The following is a 26,633-nucleotide window of genomic DNA, read 5'->3' as shown; positions in this document are numbered from 1 at the left end:
ATGCAAGATTAATTTAATGTTCATAAAGGTTCATGATTCGCTTGTTTCACCTGATCTGTTGGCAGTAATGAGAAGTCATCGGGTGGGTTGGTTATTACATAACGTTTGCTGCTCGCATCACAGCTAGAACTGGTATCCCTAAACCGATATAGTCCTATGCACAGCATCCCATACGACTTGAGAGCAGCCACAAACAAGTCGCCATACTTGCCACATTCACCAAACTGTGCCAGTGGTCCGTCATACAGCGAGATTTGACCCACGCGACACCTGAGATTCACATTTAAGTTATTAATTCATTTCGATAATAATATATCAGAGGTCACAAATATAATTCAACACTTTTAAACACTTGTCTGTTAAACAATAATTACTGCAAAGACATATTTCTCTCTACTTTTTCCCAAATCCCAAGTGTTTTATTTGAAAGAAAATCATTCAAATGCTTTATTTGCTGTTAAGCTCAATGCTTGATAAAAATAAAGACAGGCTTATAAAATTAATCTTTAGCTTAATTATTTCCAACTAACATATAATAATCTGCAATTTTGGGAGTCACAAAAAAAATGCTATCTAGTAATTTTTAATTTTAAGCCCTATTCCAAATTTTCTTTTTTCTCTTTCCTAGCACATTTCTTGTGATATAAACCAATAGTGTTATTTTAAGTTGTTGCTGCTCAAACACTACTAACGTATTTGCGACCTCTGTAAGGAATACAATAGATTACCTGTCCCGATTACTCAGACTGTCAACGGTGCTGTATCCACCTCGCAAGCCAGCACCCTCGGCAAGGATCAGTTCCAATTCGGGCGTGGCACCGCCTGTTATCAGCGATCGTATCAGCGTTAAGGCATTTTGATTGAAGTATGTCTGCGATGTTGATAAACGATAAACCCAAAAAAAAAATAAGAAAAGAAAGACAGATCACCATGTAATGCATCAGAATTGGGACAACTGAGATTTTAGTTTGAAACATGACTTTACCGTGGACATCAGCGAGTCTAACACACTCACGGCGAACGCAGTGCCGCAGGCGAAAGGCTGCGTTAGATACAGTTCTGTATCTGGATCATCGTCGTCGTCTTGATCGAGAAACTGCACGTTACTATCATTGACCAGTTCTTTAAACGACAACCAACAATAAAGGACAGTGTCCAGTTAGTAACACGCCACTTATTTTTTTTTAGCATTATCTGGGCAGTGTATGAGACTGATCATGGCTTTAACCCCCTTAAGTGCCAATTTTTGGTCCCTGATCAGTCTCATATGCACCGCGATTAGGTGGGACGCTTTTCGTTCGGTCGTTTGTAAACTCGGCCAACTTAGTGCGATGCAGTTTACCTGTTATCATGGGCACATTGGCACCATAAACTGATCCACGACGCTGCAGCACAATGGGGCTGCCGGCTGTCGTGCTCAGATTATCGAATTCCGGTCCACGTTGACTCAGCACACCAATTGTATCGTCAAAGGTCATGGCCTTGATATTGAGCGAGGCCAAAATGGCCTCCTTGTCGGCCAGTGTGGGATCATCGTTACTAGGAACTTTAGCAGACAATATGCAGCACATATCACACAAATTGACATTGACCGCACGCAAATCGGCTCGACTTAGCGGCGATCCATTGAGCACCGATATTTTGGGCAGATTCTGTAGCATCTTCCACTCGCGTCGTATATAGTCGACGGAGCCCACAATTACCACATGCTTGAGCTCATGATAATGGAAATTGGATGCCCGCAGCGGCATCACCAGATTCCGCAGTCCAATCAGCGGTGAATCCGGATCGGCGAACAGGCAAACAACCACATGGCCATTTAGCACCGTCATGGCCGCCTGATTACGATCCTAAAATAAAAAAAAAACACATGAATTTATACCAGAGACTGCAAATAATAGTCATGAATTTTAAAAAATTTACAACGAACAAAATTTTATAAAAATAATAAATATTAAAAATAATAATTAATTTCAATTTTTATAATAAAATTGAAAAGTAACAATTAATTTAAATTTTTTATTATAAAATTCAAAAATAAAAATTAATTTCAATTTTTATAATAAAATTAAATTTTTTTTTTTGGTTTTTTATAAAATAATTTTATCAATTTTTATAATAAAAATAAATGGTTATCTTTGATTTGTAAAATAAAAATAAATTAATTAAATAATAAAAATTAACTGTTATTTTTCATTTGTAAAATAAAAATTAAAATTATTTGTTATTTTTGATTTGTAAAATAAAAGTTGAAATTATTTGTTATTTTTGAATTTTATAAGTTATTTGTTTATATAGTTTTTTTAAATAGTTATTTTTCAACTTTTTTATAAAAGTCAGCACTTCATTTTTATTTCACATTTTTTGTTTTAAAAATTATAACTGTCTAAATGAATAACCCTTTAGTATGGTTTATGTGACCTACCAATATGCAGTCTTCTAAGCTCTTCGCCGGACTCCAGTGAAACATGCCCGTCGAGTCGTATTTCATTTCTGTCTTCTCAAAGTCAAAGTCCTTTGACTGATCATCCGCAATTCCGGCGGGCAACGAGACTCCGCCGTTTTGATTCTGTGTGCCTGTGCCGGAGCTGCGACTCGTTGGCCTGGAGGCAAGCAAATTATTGATATATATTAACCGTGTGTGACCTACACAATATTTCTTGCATAGTATTTTTTTTTTTTTTTGGGATTTATTCGTGGCATATCAGATTATCGAATCAATCAAAATTAAACGCTACATCCAAATGCAAAGTGTTCTTCGTAACGCTACGAGTACGAGTTTCGTTCAAAGAAAGAAAAATATAAGTACTTAAATACGAGTACTTGGAGCTTGTTTAATATAAAAAAAAAAATTTGTGATTTTAATACGATAGAAATAGCTAAAGATATAAATTGCTGTATTTACTTAGATAAAGAGATTAAGAAGAGTTTGTGCTAATAACAATAGTTGCGAAATTACGAGTACCAAAACACAAATGTCAATACGAATATGAATACGAAAATGAATGCGAATCAAATTTGTAATGCATGAATAAAATCAACTACACAAAATCGATTGCTGAATAACCCGGCGATGATACATTAATTGAGTGCTGAGTGTCGGACATGCACGAGGGACATGCCACATGCGACTGCTGCCCCGTCGAAGAACTCCACACAGACACACACTGCCAACTTGAAGAAAGCCAAATAATATGTGCAGGTTTTTCAAAAACAAAGTTCAGAAACCCAGAAAATTGTTGAATAAAGGGAGCGAATAACATTAAAACAGATATCTTTTATTTTAGACTTTTAGTACTCTTAGTACGAAATAAGTATATATCATTTATTATTATATATTTTATAAAATTTAACAAAAAATAAGTTTCAAAGTTTTTGAAATAATTTTAAATATATATTCTGAGCTTAAGGCTTTCATTCATATCTTGGATCCTATTAATAATATTAAACTTAATATCGGATTGAGGTATATACGTTCACAGGAGAAGGGTGGAACAGTTGCTTTGAGAAAAAAAAGCGAAGTTATGATTCCTAGCTGTACCTCTTTTGTAAGACACTGTTTTTGTTGTCTTGGTACATAGATCAAAAAAATGGCATAAAATTCTCTCAAAATAGAAAAGATCAAAATAAATGTGCAATTTATGAAATAAATATAATTTGAAAATGGGGCTTGGATTTCTTCTTAAGCTCATCTGATTCATAAGAAAAATGTCTTTAAACAGAGCTTAACTTTTTAGTATGACTAAAAAGACAAATATATATGTACATAAAATATTGTGATCTCAACAGTTCAAATGATGCAAAATTGTTAATATTTTAAATAGTTTAAGTTACAGTTACAATGACAAGTAATGCATTTTATGAATTCAAAACTGAGATAATCAGTTAAAGCTAAGTTATAATAAGTGACACGCAGACATCGAGAAAATAAAAAAATACTGATGACATTTAATTTATAGAGAGAGAGAGAGAGAGAGACACACACACAGAGCGAAAGAGTAAGAGATAGTTTTTGAAAATTCATAGGCAAATTATGCAATTATATGTACAAAAATGAATGATAATAAAATATGCAAGGTTGCCACATGTGGTACAGTTGTACTAAGAATGGTAGATTATTATTTATTGGTAAATTGGATCACTTATTCGTTAAAACAAGAAAAAACAAGACTATAAATACCATATTTTCAAATATAAATAAATATATTACCTATAACAATTTTAAGATTGAAAAAAATAATAACATACAAGTTTATAGTTCATATAATAATTTCTTTAATTGAAAATATTAATTTTTTTTTATTATGATACAACATATTTTCATCACGTGGCAACCGTGAAAATGAAGTAATTAAATCTTTGGGTACACGCACACGCATACATACAAACATACACAGTCACACGTACACATACATATACATTTACATAAAAAACGCACACAGAGAGCAATGTGAAAGAATATTACGCATACGTAGAATTACGAGTACGAGTAATTATGATTAGTTATTTGGTATTGATTATTAATGTATGGAATAGCTTTCAATCAACCAATTAATTAAGTGAGTTTAACAAAATGCGCATAGTTTGAATAAGTATTTACGAATACTAAGTTAAAAAAAAACGCTTTGGCTTTTTTTGTTTTGTTTTGTTGTTATGTAATTTGTTTTTAAGTAAAATTTCTAGGAAATTATGGACGCATACATGAGCTTTTTAACTTCGTAAGCAAGTTGATAGCCCGCATAAGGGTTAGCATCATTTTCTGGTGGCCTGAAACAAAATGTTGTTCGTTTTTTATACATTTAGACTGGTTAAAATTGTTGTTAATTGTTCAGTTTTGTATTGTTTTTCGTTTCTTTCTTTCTAACATGTGAATGAGACAGTTTTGTTAAGGTGTTAAGAGTTTAAATATTAGTTTTATATATACGTAGTTAAAGAGCATTTACATATGTACCGGCCACATTAAAGGCCATCAAATTGAGTGTTTGTGTTTTGTTAGGTGTAGAATCAATAAAAACAAAAAAAAATTAAATAATGGTATGGTGATTGAACTTAAATAATAGTATTACGATTAGTTTCTGTTGTATTGCAAAGTAGGAAACTAAAGAGAAATTATAGAATGCAGCTGAACAGCAAAGTACTAAAGTGTTGTTGCTTTGCTCGATTTACCGATTTGTTGTGTTGCTTATGTTGAGATACTTTGAACTTTGTACTTTGTACTTTGTAATTGAAACCTAGTGCTTTCTGTTGTGTGTAACAAGTAAGTATGATTACTTCCGTGCTGCCCCGCCCACTTGTATGCGCTCGGACTTTTTATGCTGCAATGTGGCACAAGTCGAGTCACTCACCTGTTGTACTGCGACGGCGATATCACCTGTCCCTCCACTTGTCGGCTCACATTCACCGTGGGCTTTACCTTGTTCACCTGCTTGCCCGCAGCGGCAGCGGCTGCGGCAGCAGCTGCCGTGTTATTCATATGATGCATGCCACCAGTTCCGTTGCCAGTGCCATTCGGGCGTCGCACATTGCGGTTGAGTACTGCAAGACAAGATAGGAACACAGATTGAGTTTCAGTTGAATGACCATCCATTAGATAGAAACACACAGCATATAGTTGTAGTCTAAACGAAGTTACAATTATGGAACTTACGATTTGTATCCTCTCTGTCACGTGTAATATCACCTGTGGCATTTTCAGTTGGCGTTTGGCGTTTGGCATTGGCAGTTATGTTTGTAATTGTTAAAATAACATTTACAGCAGTTGTGAATAGAGCACAGATAAAAAGAAAGAGCGAGAGCGAAAGAAAGAGCAGATTTATTCGATTAGTATGGCTTTTATGTTATCGCCATTTGCTAATAAAGTGCTTAGGAAAATTTAGTTTTCAGTCATATATGCAATGGTCAAGTTAATCAAGAAAGGTATTTTTGAGCCGCGTGTAGGGAAGTAAGTAAGTTGTTACTTTTGCTTAAGGTTTGTTTCTATTGTTAGTTTTGTAGTTTTGGATTTGTAGCTGCGATTTGTATGTGGACACAAGAAATAAACAGAGTATTTAACAAGCATATATTGTAGGCAAAGCAAAACACAACACACACACGCACACACAAGTGTTTACAAAAGTAAGATAAAAATGCTTAAATAAGTAGACATCAATAATTATAATCAATATCAAGTTCAAATGATTGTTAAGAACAGAGTTAACAGTTCTGTAGATAGATGGATAATACTTGTAAACATTTATATTTATGAAAAGGATTATTTCTCGTTTTTACATTAGCAAATAACAATTTATTTTCAGAATTCAGAATTCACAATAAACGCAAAAATTAATATCTAATCGTAATGATTGTTACTTCACTTGGTAATTATTATTATTTAAATCACTGAATGGGGCATTGGACAAATTGCCAGCATAGAGTAATTGCGTTTTATGAATGGACTACAAATGAGAAAATAAAGCAAATAAGGACATACATACATATAAATATACCAAATGAAATTCGTGTTATTATTAGATATATACACTGACACTCAAAAGAATAATGACAACAAGGTATATATTTTTGCTAATTGAAGAAAGTTATTATTTAATGATACATAATTGAAAAGTACACATCGATCGAAATGAATTCTCAAAGCTTCTTTGAAAAAGCTTTACAGCCATTTTAATTTTTAGACATTGTGTCCCTATTCAATTGAGCGCCAGTGTATGTATGCATGTGTGTGTTTAAAACAAAAAAGTGTAGTATGTATTTTGGGGACAAAACAGGACCGCTGTGTGGTCAAAATAACCTTTCTCTTTCGTGTCAATTTCATGGCAGACTTATAGGTATCGTATCATATTGTATATAGCACTGTTCTGTGATTTTAGATCTTTAAACAAGCTGATTTTGAGACATTACCCGATACAGATCCACGCACATGCACCCGCTTGGGTAGATCTGGTGGCGTAAATGTGGGTGCAGGATGGTGTTCATCTGTAAGATATTTTGGTATTGTTATCGCACAGCTTTAGGTAATCAAATTTGGTGTTTGGGTTTTAGGGTTTCTTTTTATTTTGGGTGTAAAAGGCAATGCTTTTTTTATGTGAAGCTTATAATTTGATTATTCTTTTTTTTCAGTGTCTTGTAAGAACTAAAACTTGACAGTTGCAGTTGTACATAAAGCAAGTACGTAATTTTGGAAAATCATATGCAAATTTAACGGGCAAGTGTCGAAAAACACAAGAAGTTTGAAAAGTGTGTATTAACCGAAAGTCATACCAAAGAAAGTGATCATAATGATCTAGGGAAATGATTTCAGGAATTCTCATTGGGCTTAACATTAAAACATAAAGATATTAACAGGATACAGGTATTAACATTCATAATTAATTAGTGCATTTAAAAGCAAGGCCTTGAAAACATGCAAATAATTGTGAGTATTTATTCAAGTAAATTCTTTAATATTTTAAGTTGATAACACTACACTACAGAAAGCAGGATAAGCAGGCGTTGGCATAGGCACAATGCTATTTAATACAACTTTATATAACTTTAATATTATTTTTTATCATAATATTTCTTGGCATTATTTATTGGCAAGACACTGCAAGTACGAGTATTATGAGATTATACTTAAGATCTTAAGTATTAGAGTATACGAGTATGCTACAATGAAAGCGTATTTCACAAAGATATTTAATATTAACTTTGATCTATTAGTTGTTTGATTCGATTTAAAAAGCATTTAGTTTGACTATTAGTATATGTAGCAGAATTCTAACACCCACTTTTAAGACTTGTCTACCTATAAACATCTCTCATAATTAAGATCTGTACTATTTAATATTGTTTTAACATATTTTTTTATGACATTCGAGTAAGAACTTAGTATGCAATTCTTGTTCAACTGCTACGAGTCTTAAACATTTCAAAGCTTGCTCCATAAAACTGTTGTGCATTGACGATTGGCGGCAGGAGAGCTGTAGATTATGATTGGAAGTGTGGCATGTACATTTTCTACAGTTGCAATGCTGTCTCAAATGTTTTCAGATTTTTAATTAAATTGTTATTTTATGGAGTTTTAAGGAAACCAAAAAGGAAACTAGTACAACACAAACGACACAATCGACTCCAATAAGTATGAAGAAGTACAGGAAAGTCAAAAAAAAATAAATAAAATAAGAATACACTCAAAATGTAGAAAATTAAGGAACGTGCACTGGCACACTAAAGAAAATACTTGGGAAATTCAAAAATTCTAAAATGTGAATCCTAATAAATGTTTCCATGACAAATACAAATGCGGTTTTAACATAATTTGTTGTTCGAGTATATGAATTAACTTGAGTTAGTTTGACTTACTTGACAACGAGTATTCATCGTCTTCTACACACACACACAGACATATAAATACATAGTACGAGTATTGTAGTAGTAGTAGTAGTAGAAGTAGTTGGTACAAACGAGTACAGGTACAAGTGGGGAAGTATATAGAAGTATGATATGTACACATAAAAAAAGAGCAAACCCCAGAGTCAGATATTTGTGTATTTCTTTTATCATAAATTTACATAAAATGTGTTTTTAGAATGGAGGCTTATATGATTCACTATATTAGACAGATAATTAAAAAAAATTTGCTCAATTGTTCTATATGTTTTCTGTAATTTAGATATTCTTCTAGTGTATGTTTGTTAGTGTATGGCCAGTATCTGAAATTTTCGATCTATCGATTACCCGCGTCATAACAACATATAAGAATGGTTATTCGATTTATTGACGATTCAAATAAAAAAATACAAGGTGTTATGTATACTGACAGTTATACGACAAAAATATATGTACAAAATATGATATACGAAAATGAACGATATTGTATTAAGAAGATGTACTTAGTATAATTATATCAACTGGATGGAATATATACGTGATACACGTATTAGGATAGTTTTTGAATAATTATTTTCGGATAATTATTATTTTGAATTTGAATTCAACTATCGACTTTACTACACACACACACACACACACACACTAAATAGTTAAGAAAAAAGTTGATTATGAAAAGTACACAATTACGAGAACGAACCAGAAGAAACGATTACGTGAGAACGTGTCTACATGTACTTTTGAATGTGTGTGTAATCTCCTTTGATTGTTTGTTGTTGTCATGTGTGTGTTATTATCTCTGTCTGTGTATTGGATTGATGATCTCAGTTGTGTAATTTTGTATCTTTTACTTTTATTTGGGGTTTCAAAATAAGTCTGACTTAATGATTGTTTGAACTGCTGAGCAATAGCAATTAATGTTAGTTAGTGAGCATTAAGGAACAGATTACTATTGACCGGGTTAGTAAATGTTACAAGTGTGTTAAGAAATTTTGATTTCACAATTAATGTTTGATTGTCTTGTAATGATTATAAATTTAAAGTATGTTTCGTATGTTTATAGAATTACTGTAGAGTTGAAACATGGAGAAGATATATGTATGTATATATTTATATATATAGAGAGAGAGAAATAGAGCGAGAGAGAGAGAGAGAGAGAGAGAGTAGAGTAGAGAGAGTTATACGTACTTGCACGCCCAACCATTTGTACGGCTCGGACGCCTTTCCGGAAGGTGGCCACTGTTTTGTTTCATGAAAACAGAATTGTATAGGATTTGTGTGAATAGGTAAATGATGGTAAGGTAATGATAGTTGGTTTTCATATTCTTTTTTTCTTTTTAACAAATGAACTTATACCATAATTTATATAAAGATAAAATGAAAATAATATTATATACCACCTAATTCAAAAGAAATTTCTGTTAATAAATGAATGACGAAATATATATGTATGTATAAATAAATCACACGGCACACGCTGTACTTCATTTTAACTTTTATTTAACATATGTTATGGCAATATAAGTATATGATTGTAAGTACGAGTATGTATAGAATATTCACTAGTTATGATCTTTTGATATGACATTATGCGCGCGACGAAGAAGAAGAACCAAACCAGAAATCTTTGCAAGCTAATGGAGCTCTATATGATGTTATATTTATACTGAGAATACGACAGAGAGAGAGAAAGTGAGACAGAGGGAGAGAGGGATTAAATGAACGACAGAGAGAGAGAGAGCAACAGAGTAATAAATGAATACTCTGCCTGCAATTGTTCGACCTATGCCAAGATGAACTACTAAACCCACTAGAACCCACACCTTCTCTGCCTTACAACATCATTATTCACTGGCCCTTTCATATTCATTCAAGTTAAGCAGGGCGAGGTTTAGATTAAGATATACTTATACATTCGTATTTGAATTTTGATGCGGGCATTTAGCAGTTGGGCTCTTATAGCATAAATGAGTAGAACACAGATACATATAGCATTTATGCATACTTATGAGGAGTAGGAGGAGGGGGCCTGTTTACACTAATTAATTATAACGGGCATTTCACATAATTGTTTTCGAATTCTGAAAGCATAGTTTTAAGTTTAAATTTAAATTTTGGTTTAGTATTTTTTAGTTTTACAATCGATTGATTTAATTTTTGGTAAAATTTTTTTTATTTTTTAAGAAAAAATTCGATTTTCCGAATTTTAATTACACTCATCAAAACAACATTTTATACTTCGAATGCTTTGGTGAGTGTTTGGCAAATTTAATACGGTTAGGAATGCGGTTTAACACTTTAGCAGCAACAAATAAATTATTTTTGGCTATACAATAAACTTGTAATTATTATTGTAATTTGTAGGATTTTTGTATTTCATATTTGCATATAGATTTAAAGCGTACCCTCCATTGTATTCATCACCGATGTGATGCCTTGGTTGACCATCCCTGTCTGCATCATAATCATGCCCACATCTGTAATATGTTGAGGGATTTCAGAACCACAAAACTCATACACTCATACACAAATTAAGTGGACCTTTGGGTATGATCTTAATCACTAGACACTATATAAATGTTGCAGCCGTATCTGTGTCCGGGATTCCCAGCCAACGAGCGCATTATCTTTTAAGCCAGACGCAGGCAACGCAAACATTGGAAACTTACTAACTACTTAAGAACATTGCAGCTAATTTATGGTTACATAAAGTACAATTATTTACATATATATATGTAAAGATATAGTAGTGTTAGGCTACATAGAAATCAAATACATAAACTTTAATATTCGTAATTGGTAACGCGACTCATGTGAGATGATGGACAACACGAGTTATGAATAGTTGGCTAAAGTTAGTATTTGGTTTAAGATTATTTACACATTTTTTTTTTTTTTGTTGGTTGAAAGGGACTTCTACGCTTATGTTTTTATTTACAATTAAGTATAAGTATCTTATAACATTGGGTTATTAAATATTATTTAAATGGGATAAGTGCCACGCCAAGAAGATAAATAAAACTTAAAATATACATATATTGTTTAGCTTCGATTGGTGGTAAAAACACGACGCAGCATTTGAATAACTTATAGCTACTAGTAATAATAGGAATTTGTAATTGAAGTTGATTAAATTAGATTAGTAAGGGAATTATAAATTAGATCTGAAAAAATTAGTCCAAAATATTTATCAAAAATAGAGTTTAGAGTTTTTGTGGCGAAAGTGTGGTATAAATCGACTTTTGTGCTCAGTTCCATGCACTTCTTATACTTTGAAATATTTTTTTTTTATCCAACATTCTTTTATGTAAAGTAGATAAAAATATTACAGCGAGAGTTGTCAAAGAGAGGGAGGCAGAGAAAGGGTTAACTAGACAGATTTTTAAAATTGTGCACTTAGAAATTTTGTTTTAAATAATACTTTGACAAATTGTTGCTTTTAATAAAATCGTTTTGTCCTTCAAAATACGCTAAATGAAAAAGAAAAAAAACTAAAATGCATGTGTATCCTCTTTTCATGCACAGCAAAATAATTATTATTTTCAAAATTATTTTGTAATTTGAAATAAAATTTTTTTGCAACTATTTAGATTACTCAAGACGAAAAAATTTTCTGGGCTCAAGGAAATAACATTTTTAACGATCCACACATGGCGCGAAGCTTCTTATTTAAAACAAAGGAAAATAATAAAATTATTTCCGCTTTATAAACAAAATGTACGTTTTTAATGAAGTTTTTAATTGAATATGGAAATTGTAATAAACGCTGTGGCAGTAATTGTTGATAGTATTTAATTCCACAACAAAAAGAAAAGAAATAACAGAAGTTGCATATTGCACAAACATATTTACAGAACGAGGGTACATTGTTTAAGCCATCAGAAAATTTACTTGGTATGTACTTAAAAGGAATTTATGTAGAGCCAATGTAAGTTTTGTTTATCTAATTTAATATAATCGTGGCGGGTTATATACGAGTAGAGGCGCATATCATAAAAAAACGTGTTCAAAAATGAACTGCACACATCCAAAGTTACGGGACAGGACGGATAGTTATTCATAGATGTATTTGTGAATAAATATTTGTGAGGCTGGGGAGGGGCTTGAGAGGATTAATGACTGCACACTCTTTTCTAACAAAATCAATAAATCAGTTCGATTGAAAATTGTAAAGGAAAAAAACATAATTTTACAGTGTACCTGAAGAAGGTGAAGTGCGCAGAATACGAGTGTAATTGAGGATTAAAAAGAGGATAGAAAAGATTTTGGGCAAACATATATGTATATTTGGCGATTTATTTTTGCTGTATTTAAAATACATACGAACAAAACAAATTTGTAATTTGCGTACATTAAACAAAGTTCGATTTAGATAATAACTTGAAAACTTAGTGGGTGGTTGTGGCATTGGTCGTTGTTGTATTGTTAAATGTTGTTAGTGTGTGTGTATATGTGTATGCTTTTATTTTTTGGAAAGAACTTTGTGTTGAATAATTTTGAATTACCTAAGTCATCAAATTTGCTCCTGGGCTGGACAGTCACTGTGGGACAAAGTTATGACATTTATTTGTATTATTGTGTATTACATAAAATATCGATATCGAATGCAGATCGGGTCATACGCATATATATCCATATATATATACACAGATAGATATAAATATTCATATGTAATATTGTTTTATGTTTTTATGTGCAGTTAATATGAGCAGAAGTCGTAGTTGGTGTTGATGTTTCAGTTAAGTAGACATTTTAAGGAGGCCACAAGCACCACAATACATTTAAATATGTGGTACAAAGAATATATAATAAAAGAAGGTGTTTTTTAATAATTATAGGGATAAAGACACAATACAAATAGTTATATTTACGAGTCTTCGTATGTATAGATGGCAATTAATTTGAGAACATCATAAATAGATACTTATGTAATAGATATATAGATCGTGAGAGAAATTGTCATTGGTACGCCCGTTAAGACGCTGCTTAAATTGAATGATATAGGTCGTATGTTAAGTAATATTATATTAACTGCCTAAATCATTGAGGGGATTAACTTAAAGCTATTTGAATCCTGTACTTAATGTTTAAGCTTTTAAGTTTATCTGTTTCACGTAAAACTCGATTAAAATAAAATCAAAAATGAAAAATACCACATTTAAGAAAATATAAATAAATGAAAACAAAATACATATACATAGATATAGATCTTATAAAGTCAATAATATGGTACAAAATTGTGCTTACAGTTTTTGCATTTGCACTTCTTAATGAGTGTCTCATCCTTGATATCCTCATGGCAGGCCTTGCAATAGAACCACGCGCTGTGAACAAATTACGATATAGGCATGGTATACTTCAAATTGTAATATTAATAGGGAGATTTTCAAAAATTACCGCTTGACTTCATCAGCGCTTTGTGCTATAAAGAAACCCTGCGTATTCGCCTGAATCTTGGCGCCACGGGGATTTATGGAAATCTTGCTATCTGCACCTTCTTCGGCGCCCTTGATCTCAATGGCGAGCAGCAGAAGCTTCAGCTTGGAGAAACACAGTCTATAGGCAGGGGAATAGAAACACATAAGATATTTGTAATACTTGGATACTTGTGCCTAATGAGTTTAAAAATATTTAAGACTAGTTAATTATTACTAACACTACAAAGTGTAACTAAACCTTGTTAAACTTGACATGCATTTTGCGTGTGTGCGTTGAAAGCGTTTTTGCACGACACAATTCAGAGAACTGACTACGATTATTATTACATGCGAATTATTACAAAATGCGTACAAAACAAAAAAGTATGTAACAGAAAAATGATTTAAGAAATATATATAAAGAAATAAAACTAATTATTTCGGCGTTAACAAGGAGAAGCCCAATTGTTCACTTTAGTTTTTGCGGCTATTGGTCGTGAGGTGAGCAATATATTACGCACATGCAATGAGCAGGATTTCGATTATTGATTACAGTTCACAATTCTCAATTCTCGCAGTAGACTGTATTCTTATGTATTTATGTGTTGGAAATAGTATATGGCATATAATGGTGTTATGTTCGAGGTATATTCAGGCTTGATCTGGGATTAATCGGAGCGTAGTTGGTGAGAAGCGAGCAGTGTCTTGATATAGTACGAGCTCAAACCTTTGTATTTTGTGTTTGATTACTAATATTATTGTATTTTGATGCGAACGGATGCAATGCGAATGTTATGTTGATCCAAAAACCAAATAAAGTGTTGAATATAGTTGTTGGTACAAGTCGTTCAATGTTTGCTGCTAAAGTTCATTTCACTTTGATATATCGTTTTGAAACTAGTATGTTTATAAGTAAGTATATGTATGTAGCTAAGTAAGGAAAGTAAGTAGTACGAGAGTAAATAGTAGGACTTAAATAGTAATTGGGGACAAAAAGTATTTTGTTACAAGTATAATTAGTATACGGAATAAATTAATCAAATAAATCAAATAAATATAAATCAAGGAATTAATCAAACATATTGTACAAGGCAAAAGTATTTTTTATACATTTGTTTCTTTAATATAATAAATTTTTTAGTTTCTTTTTATTTTATTTTTTTTTTTTTTTTTTGTAAATTTTGTTTGTCTAATTTCTCATTTTGGAGTCTTACTCGCTGGCTTGTGGGAATGTCATGCCGGTAAATGAAGGTGATAGAGTTTCGGTGTACATCTCACACCCTGTACCTTGAAGATAATCATTTTGCCAGGCCTGTGTGTCTGGTGACTGAAAGTTAGAAAATGGTTTTGTTGTGGTTTGGATTTAGTAAGTTCGCTAATGTAACTACGTGGCAATTGTTTGTTTCTTGTTCTTGTTCTTTGTTCTTTGTTTTTCTGGTTCTTGACGCAATTGATTTGGCACAGTGTATAATTCGGGAGTTATTATTATACATACATAATTGGTATATATTTATATGTTTGACTTAAATACACATTGGTATCGATCAGGCTCAGGGCTCGATTGTTTGTGTCTGTATCTGTATCTGTGTCTGTGTCGTGCTCATTATTAGCAACTGGACAATAAGGCACTCAAATGCACTACAAATACGGGCTTCTCATTTCATATTTGGCATATGTACATATACGGTCACACTTTGGCATATCTGATCATCTGAATAGTGGGTCTGTGTTCTTGTGTGTGCGTGTTTTTTATTTCCTTTTTTTTTTTGTTGTTTGGGAGGTGCTAGTGTGGGTCAGGTTTTAATTAAGTTTTAGCTTTGGCATTGGCTTTGGCATACTTCTCATACAATCAGCTTATAAGCTTTCAACAGCTTTGTATATATTCTAGCAAACTTATTGGCATTATGGGATATTTATATAGCATCTATTGGCACGTCGTAGAGAATTAAGAGCAACGTCGTTTTCCGACCAAAACCAAAAGGATAATTGTATCAAATGAGCAAAATTCAAACAGAAGAACAAACCATAAAAAAATAAACATCAACTTAAACGCACGCCGGCATAGTTTAGCTCTAAAATTTAGAGAGCACAGCACATATAATACAATTAGTGTGTTTAACAATTTCCTAAATCAAAATGTGAGTGTGAGTGTGAACATGTGATTTGTGTCCTAAAATGTTGAGCTGTTGTTTACAGAGCTGTCTGGCTGTGAACTTAGTTGAAATGAAAACAATATTGAATATTCAGCAAGAATGTCATTTGTACTTGCAAACACTGAAGGCATTTTAAACATAGAGAACATTAAGTACACAAAGAAATAGCATAAAACACCGACTAGTTTTTTTTTTCACAGTGTACTTCAATGTGAGAGTGGGTGTGTGTGTGTTTGCGTGTGTGTTGATTGTGTTTGAGTTGGTATAAATATAAGTAAGTAAATTATAATACTATTATACCATAGGCAGGCATTTTAATACGTTTACGAATAAACAGACAGTAACTTGGATGTAAACGCTTCTGGAGATCGAAACGTTTAATCTTTCAAAATGATCAATAAACAGACAAAGTAAAATAGCTACAACATCGATCGGAACTGATCAGAAGATAATAAAGTAGAAAATGTGTTTGCGTTTGTTATGTAAAAGTGTATGTGTATATGTAATATCTGTTTTTTTTTTATGTTTTCTTTTGTTTTGATACGATATTTTCAACGCTGCACGATTAACAAGTAGTTGAATAGTAGGTAGTACGAATATAATAGTAGATACGATACGATATGTATATAGCATATAGAAATTGGACTGCCCGCTGCGCAACTTACTCAGTGGCCTGAGCAAATGGTATTCCAATAAATGTGGGACTCAATGTTTCAGTGTACATTTCCATGCCAGTGCCGCGTAGATAATCATTTGTCCATGACTGCATTTCTGGCGACTAAGGGGTTAAAGACGGTACATACATAATATAGATTTATTGATTGGTATTGTTCGACTGACTATTGACAGCCCCTTCATCTCATCTCTCTTCACACAGCAATTGTAATTGTCATCATCAAAAGCTAATATTGTTAAGTATTATGCCTGCTTTCTGGATATCAATATGCCCCAGAGTTGTGTGCTTGTGTCTGGTATATATTGTTAGGAGTAGCCTTCTGTGTTTCCAACACTTTTGGCAATACTTACCGTCTTAAAAGAACGCATAGCGAACAAGTTGGCCATCATTGTGGAAAATCCGGGTGCCAAACAGCTTTGCGCTATAAAGCCCAACTTCAGTTCAGCCAGGCAAATGACATCATCGCCCTGTTTCCAGTCCCACGATGGTATGTTCAGCAAGTACGCCTGCAAATTTATATATCAAGTCATATTATTCTAAATGTATATATGTGCTTATATGTCAAAGATCCAAAAGAATAAATTTTTTTGAACGAATTTATCAAAATGTGAATGCAGAATATATAAAGATGCCAAACCATGATCAAAATAACATTCGGCTTGAAAATCGGTAAAGTTTGGCTAAAGTTATGACATTTCGAAGTTGCTAGCAACTTTACAAGTCAAAATATTTCTTCATTTTCACATGATTTTTTACAAGAAAATGAAAGGCCTCAGAATCAAATATAAAGTATCGTTTTATACTAATTACGATATAAGGAGTTGATTAAAAGTAGAAACTTGAGTTTTAAAATTTTGAATTTTAAAAATTTCAAAGGGGGGACCCTTACCATCAACATCGAATCATGGCTTGGATAGTCGAAAAATAATAAAATTTTCTAAATGATCAAAATTTGAATACAAAATGAATAAAGAGGCCAATCCATGATCAAAATGACAATCCGCTTGAAAATCGGTACAGTTTTGCCAAAGTTATGACAGTTTGAAGTTGCTCAAACCTATGACCTAGCAACTTTACAAGTCAAAATATTTCTTCATTTTGACATGATTTTTTACAAAAAAATGAAAGGCCTCAGAATCAAGTCTAAAGTGTCGTTTTATACTAATTACGATATATGGAGTTGTTTAAAAGTAAAAACTTGAGATTTAAAATTTTTAATTTTCGAAATTTCAAAGGGGGGACCCTTACCATCGACATAGATTCATGGCTTGGATAGTCGAAAAATAATAAAATTTTCTAAATGCAAAAATTTTAAATGCAGTATGAATTAAGAGACCGAATCATGATCAAAATGGCATTCCGATTGAAATCGGGTCAGTTTTCATCAAGTTATGACAGTTGGAAGTTTGCCAACTCTTCGACCTAGCAACTTTACCACAACCGTACCGGTACAAGCGTTTCGGTTTTCGGTTCTTGAAAGAGAATTAATTTCGGTAACTGTTTCAGTTCCGGTACTGAAAATGAAACGGTTAGTTTCGGCCAACGGTGTTATTAGTGATACTCGTATTCTATTATTCGCTTATAACAGAAATTTAAAACTAAAAACTCAATTGCCTTTTAAAAATCGTATCTTTTAATAAGAGTTTCTGTTGAAATGATAATGTATATATATTACCTTATTGTGGTACTGCATCAGCTGTATGATGACACGTATATCATCGCTGTAGTTCTTAATCGAGATGACTCTCATTATGTTGGCAGCATCTTCTGCGTCGGGATCTTGGCAATATTTGTTAGCTAGCACCAGGCAGGCATCGGCTTCGTGTACCTTTTGTAGATTAATACCAGGTTAGTAATAGTTTCATTATATTTGTATCTTTATGTAGGAGGTTTGTAAATGTTAGTCATTTGTCTATGTCATTGCGGCTATTGACGTTTATGTAAGTTTGGTTTTGTTATGTTTATCTGTTCAAAGTGGTGATGGCTTATTACGTGTACAGGTATTTTAAGTAAGTAGTACATATGTTTGGTTAGTTGTATGTTATGGTGTTCTTTATATTGAGTGATTATGATATATCTTCACGTACAGCTTTGTCGTATTAACAGTACAGTTAGTAAGCGGTTAACACGTAAAATTGACTGCACAACTATTTTTTTATGGTACAGGTAGTTGAAATGTCACAAGTGAAGTGTTTGATTGTATTGATCATTATATCGACAATATAATAGAATATATATAATATCTGATATCTTGCATACACACACATTAAGAGTACTTGGCTTCGATTAGCTTTGGCAACACCGGCGATAGGGAGACAGTAAGCGGTTGGTGTTAAGTTGGTTGCTTGGTTGATTGGATTTTTCATGTTTCGTTTTTGGTTCAACTTCCATTTGATATAGGTAACAACAACAATTATAACAACTGAAAAGCGAACGCTCATTGTGCATGGGTGAAGGTATACGGGTATACGGAGAACTCGTGTCGTTTTTAGGGTGTTTTTAGAATCATAAATAAAGATCAAAGCAATATACAATATACAAACTAAAGAGCCAAACTCAAGTGGGCATTAAACAATGGATTATATATAATTCACTACAGCCTGTTTGCCATTGACGGCTTTCCTGGGCCGCCAGAAGCATCAACAGTGACATGCAACGCAGCTACCATGCAACATGCATTTCCCATTTTCTATTTATCGCAAAACAATAGATATTGGAAAAGCAAAAGAGATAGCACAATAGCGTACAACAACAATTCACGTTATTGTTCTTATTCTCGTTCTTGTTGATTTAGAGATAGAAGCTTTGTATAAAGGCAATTTAATTTAGTTTGCAGATTAAAATGCGGTCATATTCAATATCGATTCCATATCCACTATTTATTAGACATTATGGTTACGTATTGAATGTTTACCAAGTGTGTATTTACAAAAGTATTCAAAGTGCCTTTATTAAAATCTGTGCAGAATATTCTCTTATATTATTTTAAGAAAAACTCTCAATCTTTGATTCTGACAGTAAAGTAATAATGTATTGTTAAAATAATGTCTATATATTTATAAGCCGTAAATTATTAAGATTCAAAATCCTTTAATTCGATTTTAATTTAAATAATTTTAATCTAGACTATTTTCTAACACATCGAAATATTATTCCAAGTTTTTAATTCCCTACAATTAAGCCTTTTCGCTTCGGAAACATTAAAAAATTTTGAAAATTTGAACAAGTTGTAATGAATTAGGCTTTTGTTAATAGAACTTAAGCCCCAAAAAATGTAATCAGGATTAGTTTGTGCTTCAAAAATAAAGGAAATTAGTTGATGCGAAGGTCTAAAGATTAAGACCGTTAAAGCCCGGGTTTTCAATGTCCAGTTAAGGATTTTAATACTTATATCAGAAATATTTTGACGGAAAATGTATAGAAATTAATTGCAAATTGGAAAATATCTTTTTGATAAAGACCCTGAAAATAAATTCTTTAAATTCTTTACTAAAATAATTTTTAATTTAATTTGTTTTGAATGCGTTTAATTCCATTTTTAGCAGAATAATTATCTCCCGTTTTAAATTAAATATCGAATTACACAAGACGAACCATCCTATTTGCAGCCCTGGTTACATGTATTTTAATTTGTTTATTCAAACCTAAATACTTTTTATCAAAAAACTATTTTCAAAATACTTAATATTTCTTTAATAGGTATATATGCATTTTTATACTTAGCACGGAAATACATATAGTATATATAAGTATATATAAGTTAGTTTAAAATAACATTAACGTAAATTGCTGAAAATTATGCCGCTTAAGCTAATAATGAATCACGATCAATGTTTGCATACAGAATAACGTCAACAATATACAGTGTATCTGTGGATCTGTGTTGCATGGTGATAGAGTGTATCTTGAGTGAGTGTAGATGAGAGTGTGTTTCACTGTTTGTCGATTTACACAGAAGTTATTACTCTAATGCTGCGGCTTCTAACGCGTTGCAAATTACTAACAGATACATATGTACATACACAAATGAATGTTTTATTATCCTGTTGATGTACATACATAGAACTAAAGCGACAATCATGAATGAGCACATTTATTGCTATGATTTACATACATATAGTATTAACATTACATAAATACATATTAGATAAAATTTTTTAATATATATATGTATATATAAATATCGTTCGTTACGTTATGTATGTTACCGAGGAAGTTATTTGTCTGGTTTGTTATGGTTATGTTTGGTTGAAGTTAAAGTTAAAGTTAAAGTTGGACAAACACGCACAAAATAAGATGTCAACGAAAGACTCGAAATAAAAACAAAATAAACATACGATAACCAACATAGAGAAACGTATAAAAATAAAGAAATGTTTTACCTTAACCCTTTGCAGATCAATCGGATTCATAATGGTTCCTTGGAAGAATTCCACGGTGGTAAAATGACGTTTGAATAAACCCTCAAGTTCCAAATCGGGTGGTTTACTTTTGAATTTTTTTGACATTAAGGTATTGGACGTACATATTTGTTTATTTCATTTTTTTTTTTTTTTTTTGGAAAAATAATACAAAGTTTTTAGAGTGGTATTGTGTTATTTTGAATGTTCCAATGTAGAAAGTTTAACGATGATGAGGTTGTATTCAAACCATAAGTATTCGTTGTAGTTATGATGTGAAAATCACAATTAAATCACATTTATTTTTATTATTTTGCAGTTTGAGTATGCAAATGAAAAAGAAAAAAAAAATAATTCAAAAATTATAGTGCCTATTCACATAGATTTTAAATGTGCAATCGGCAAGAAAGTCTATGAAATATTTCATCAAATATTGTCAGTATAATTTAAACTATTTTAAAATAAACTAAATAAAATATCTATATTAAGGTTATGCACACAAAATTAAAGTAAAACTTATAGACCCAATATACTTGTATGCGATTGATTTCACTTAAAATTCTGAACAATATACTATTCTTAACTACTATATTAAGTTAACTATAATTAGTAGCTAATAAGATATTTGTATGTATAATCTTTTATGTTAATTATATACAAATTTGGAAAAGCATTTGTATTCACGAAAACTTAGATCTAATTGAAATATTATTAATAATCATATGAATTGCTTTTTTTTTTTTTATAAATATGCAGACCCATATATGTAAACACGAGTAGTAATTCAGAAATTCGTATGATACAAAAGAAATTTAACTTGACAATTGAAAAGATTTTTAATGTAAAGCATAAGGTGCTGTGACTCGAAAAAAATATGAAATATTTAAAGTCTTATACTATGCAAATTTAAATATGGTATCTAGGTTATTGTTATAAATAAAATAGAGTTAAAATTCAAACTTTAATAAAAATTCCAGCTAAGAGGACATTCCATTGAGCAGGTTATATATTAAGTACTTAAAGCCAACGTGAACGAATTAAAAAATTACTATTTGAGTATCGAATAGAATAAATTAAAGTGTTTGGATTTTCTATAAAAACTATATCAAAATATACCTAAGTAATCAAAATATTATCTGCTTTCACATTTAGCAAACATCTTGCAAAATAAGCTGTTTTCCTTGGAAAATACTTCTATATATTGCAAGTAAGTATCTGGCAAATGTGATAAAAATTAAACTAAACATAAAAATTGCAACAAATCAATAAGAACTCATAATTCAACGTGAGAACGAGCATATTGAGAAACCAGAGGGTGTATCGTAAGAATTGTCTGCGGACTTGGAATGAGCCTCTCGAACTATGATAGGTTATAGCTATTCTCGCAGGACTTGAGGATGGCATTAAAAGTGAAACACTATCAACAGATTGCTCAAATAACTATGTGGGGCACGAGTTGATATAACTTTATATGTACAGACATACATTGAGGTATATACATGTGCAAAGCACATTCACAATGTGACGCGACTAACAATTTAATGCTTTTAAAGCTCGCTTCGCTTTACTCAATTCTTCAATTCAAATATACTTCACTGACCAGTATCTTTCAGTATCTTTGTGTATATGTATGTAGTACTGTATGTAAGTATGTGTGTGTATATATTTATATGTGTCTCTGTTTCTGAGTGTGTGAGTGTGTATGTGTGTGTCAATCATAGCTGTTGTTGTGTTTGGCGCCTTGAAGTGTTTTTGTGTACCTTGACTCGTTCCAGATCGACTGCGTTCATCATTGTGCCCTGAAAAAACGCCACTGTTGTATAGTGACGCTTCAGCAGTCCTTCTAGCTCCAGGTCAGGCTCTTTGCTATTTGTTTTTTACATTACGTTACATTATATATAGTTAATAATTGTATAAATAAAATATAGGCAAAAATTACATATATAAATAAACAAATAAGTTTGTTTAATTGTTGTGTTAAATATTAACTAATGTGAATTTAATGCAATACTTAAAAATATGTGCATTGGTCTAATTTACTCATAGACTTAACTGATTGAGACCTTCTATTGATATTGATATTCAGCAGAAAGCAATTGCCGCATTTTTAAAAAAATTCAAGTTCAATGCAAAAACTATAGCATACTTTTATGGGCAACTGCTTAAGGCTTAAAACATACTTTTGTCTGCTTAAATATTGCTTAAGCCCTAATTTGATCGGTTTCTACATCGAATAAAATAAAACTCAATAAATAATATTCATAAAAGGTGTTGACACAGAAAGGTTTGACAACTTACCGATGTAAAAAGACAACTTCGACATCGACATCCTCACGATCTTCGTGCAGAAAGTCCTTTAGAAAATGCGACACGGATTCGTATGTTATATGACCGCATACCACAATATGTCTAAGAGCGAGTGTGTGTGTGTGTGTGTGTAGATTGTTGTCGTATAAAGAGAAATATATTAGTACAATGCTTTTCATATTCGTTTTAATTCAATCAAAAGCAAGAATTGGGCTTAATCTATGTGCGGAGTGTAGAAAGCCGTGTGTACATGTCTCAGTATGTATATTAGCTGTATTAGTGTTAGTGTGCAGATTTTAAGATGTTTTGGTATTTATGCATGTTGATGTGTGCGTGTGTGTGCCTGCATGTGTGTGCTGATATCCATGGCAACAACATTTAAATTTCATTTATTAAATCAATAGAAATCTTTTGCCGAAAAATGTTGAATTCATCAAGTGAAAACTTTAATGAATGTTAAATGGATGTCAACTTTTGTGTTTATGGAACAATTATGAAGCGCTTGTTTGATGAATAGCGTGTGTGAGAGTATGTGAGTGTGTGTGTGTGTGTGTTGAGTTGTGTTGTTTTGCGTGTACAAACACAGGTGTATATGTTTTGCTTATTTATTTATATATTAATATTTTCATATTATTTGTATTAGGTTATCAACTGTTTCGTTTTCATTATCAATACTATTATAACTTGTCAGTGTTATTATATTTTATAGTTAAAACAGTAAACAGCATTATAATCATAAAATTATTGTACTTTGTATTTTTCATATTAAATAAATATTTCAAAATCATAAAAATTTACAAAAAATCATAAGAAATAAATAAATATACTGCAATATGCATAAATTTAGTCTGCTACCCCAGAAATCTGTTTGAACACATATTAATCAAAAGGTAATCAAAATTATTAAAAATCAAATAATATTAACAATTAACAAAGCAGCTTTGGCTTCGCTAATCAATAAGGTTTACAATTAATTGGTTCTACTAACATAAGATTAGCTACGCACACCGTTGGTAACAATCAACTTACATGCATCGTTTAAAGCATCAACAATTACCAAACCTGTGTATATATATTGTATAAGCCTTTACTATATGTATATATACAAGGTATCTCATTCCAATTCTACAGTTGGTTTTTTTTTCAGGATATATACGAGTATTTTGTAAATATGTATATGTTATTACAGGCATGCATTCAGGCAACCGGGCAGGCATTCTCATATAACCTATTGTTTTAAGTGTAGGGTGCATCATCTATTAAAACATGCATACTTTTGTGTTTGTGTTATTCGTTGTGTTTGTGCTTGAAAGAAAAACCGTTGTAATCACATCATACTATTATCACTGAGATATGTTAAAGTTGTAACCTCTCATTTAGTACCATACGAGTATAATAGACATTGCAGAATCGTCCAACGAATTTACCACATTGAACCAATGTCAGAAATATCATTTTTTAAGTACAGAAATGCATTTGAAGTTCCAGTTTAATATATTACTTATTTCAGCTGAAGTATATAAATATGGCACCATATAAATTATTCAGAGGATATTCAACAATTATAAAATAATAATCCAACTCTTAACAATTTATGCAAAAGTTTTTCTTTTCCTATTTTTTCAAGTTTTGATTGTTTTTGAAGTCTTGTAAATGTGTTTTGAATGTAGGATGCATCGCAAATTATTTAAACTAATTAAGTGATAATTTTAACAACAGTGTCAAAAGTTTGGTGATTATTATTATTTGTACTAGGAAACAAACCAACTAACAAATATGCTATGTAATTGAAATTGCATTGGTTTTTTGTGTATTACTGCTTCTAAAAAAAAATATGTGCTGAGTTTATATATAAGTAATATTTTTCGTTGCTGTTTTTTGAATGTAACTTAATCACATCCGAAATTAATAAATTTGGTGAAAAGTTAAAAATTGATGCCTGGCCACGCATTTTCATTATTTTTTCTTTTTATTATAATAATTATAATAATACTGCTCATGTGTATGTTATACACATGAATAATAAGAACCAAAAATAAATGTTCATTTATCAAATGTTTATGTTGATTTTCCAACATAATGAATCCTAGATTCAAATGTGCAATGAATGGTTTGAATGTGGCGGCTAGGTAAAATGTTGAGAAACCAAAATAAATATGTGAATTTTTCGAAGTAGGTAAGGAAGGTTGAGAGTTTGAAAATGTAACAGAAAAAAAGAGAACGTAATGTTTTGTGTATTGGAAGGATACGGAATCTGCAGTGGGAATGTGTTTACCGATCGTTACGGATTGTGTAACTTTTTGCGGTGTCGTTGGCAGCGAACTCCTGAAACTGCACTCACCTAATTCTAAACACTTGTAGCATGGTGTATACTTTCAGTGCCATTGATCACACATCTCAAAACTATGTCAAAGGCAACCTAAGGGATGACACTTTGATCTGATTCTAAAACGTCAACTAAAAGTGCAAAAGTATAATCAATGTCAATTCCATTTGGTTGGGATCCGAATCAAATCAATTCAATTGTTGGTCGCATCCATTCACAACACATAGAGTTATGTACCGATTAGCAGGTTTACGTATAACAATGATCCGTAATTCATTGCAAATATGTGATTGATGTTTATCTTTAATTGTGTATGGTCTTGTTATAAGCGCCAATTCATTTATTTATTGATTGTAACATGTCTTTATAGAGGTAATTGTTTATAAGAATAAAATAGAGAAAGAGCAGTTAACGATAAAAACAAAACGAAAACCAAAGAGATACGAAAACAGGAAATTCAAATACTTTATGAAATTGATTATATAGCGGAAAATATAAATACAAATTTGTCAAGAACTACAACATTGATTAGTAGTAGTATCTGATAATTGAGAGAGGGAAAGTAAGAGAAAGAGACAGTCGAGTAGACAGAGAATAAAAGTAATATATATGGTTTGTATATATATGAGCTTCATTAGTATCTTTTATATTTTTATTTTTTTTTTTTAAATATGTTACACACACATATTCAAGTTTTTTAATGCCACATGATTAACAAACAAATCAAATGCATGGCTAGACAATTGCAGCTTTAAGATTTGATCGGAGCTTTAACGGTATCTACTGATGTTTTTTTGAAACTTTACGGGCTAATCAAAAATATAGCAGTATTAAATATTTCTGAAAAACTTCTTTAAAGCCGAAAGCTGCGTTACTTACAAGTTTTCCGGTTTTCAAAACTCTCATACATATTGAGAAATTACTTTCTATTTCTTCTTTTTTCATAATCAAACGACAAATGGTATAGTATGTGTGTGTACATGTTTT

General features: G+C 31.5%; 1 protein-coding gene across 21 annotated transcripts in view; it reads right to left on the bottom strand.

Annotated features, from left to right (window-relative positions):
* Window positions 1–26,633, bottom strand: part of LOC117792356 (calcium-activated potassium channel slowpoke) — a 44,660-nt gene that overhangs the window by 815 nt on the left and 17,212 nt on the right. For 3 of the 21 annotated variants that reach the window (XM_034632465.1, XM_034632457.1, XM_034632456.1), the window contains exons 8-22: window positions 23,312–23,422; window positions 20,996–21,101; window positions 18,289–18,441; window positions 16,964–17,119; window positions 16,603–16,715; window positions 13,765–13,923; window positions 13,615–13,691; window positions 12,873–12,908; window positions 5,648–5,680; window positions 5,346–5,535; window positions 2,426–2,603; window positions 1,343–1,850; window positions 986–1,122; window positions 729–871; window positions 51–270 (exon numbers count right to left, since the gene is read on the bottom strand). In XM_034632465.1, the coding sequence (XP_034488356.1) occupies window positions 51–270; window positions 729–871; window positions 986–1,122; window positions 1,343–1,850; window positions 2,426–2,603; window positions 5,346–5,535; window positions 5,648–5,680; window positions 12,873–12,908; window positions 13,615–13,691; window positions 13,765–13,923; window positions 16,603–16,715; window positions 16,964–17,119; window positions 18,289–18,441; window positions 20,996–21,101; window positions 23,312–23,422 (2,320 nt within the window). Of the gene's footprint in view, window positions 1–50; window positions 271–728; window positions 872–985; window positions 1,123–1,342; window positions 1,851–2,425; window positions 2,604–4,701; window positions 4,768–5,345; window positions 5,536–5,647; window positions 5,681–6,897; window positions 6,973–9,555; window positions 9,607–10,772; window positions 10,845–12,872; window positions 12,909–13,614; window positions 13,692–13,764; window positions 13,924–14,998; window positions 15,112–16,602; window positions 16,716–16,963; window positions 17,120–18,288; window positions 18,442–20,995; window positions 21,102–22,773; window positions 22,880–23,311; window positions 23,423–26,633 lie in introns of all 21 variants that reach the window. The other 18 variants (XM_034632464.1, XM_034632445.1, XM_034632458.1 and 15 more) reach the window with 16 other exon arrangements.

The sequence above is a fragment of the Drosophila innubila genome (assembly GCF_004354385.1).
Source record: "Drosophila innubila isolate TH190305 chromosome 3R unlocalized genomic scaffold, UK_Dinn_1.0 2_E_3R, whole genome shotgun sequence".
Classification (NCBI taxonomy): Eukaryota; Metazoa; Arthropoda; class Insecta; order Diptera; family Drosophilidae; genus Drosophila; species Drosophila innubila.
This window is presented reverse-complemented; position numbering and strand designations above follow the sequence as displayed.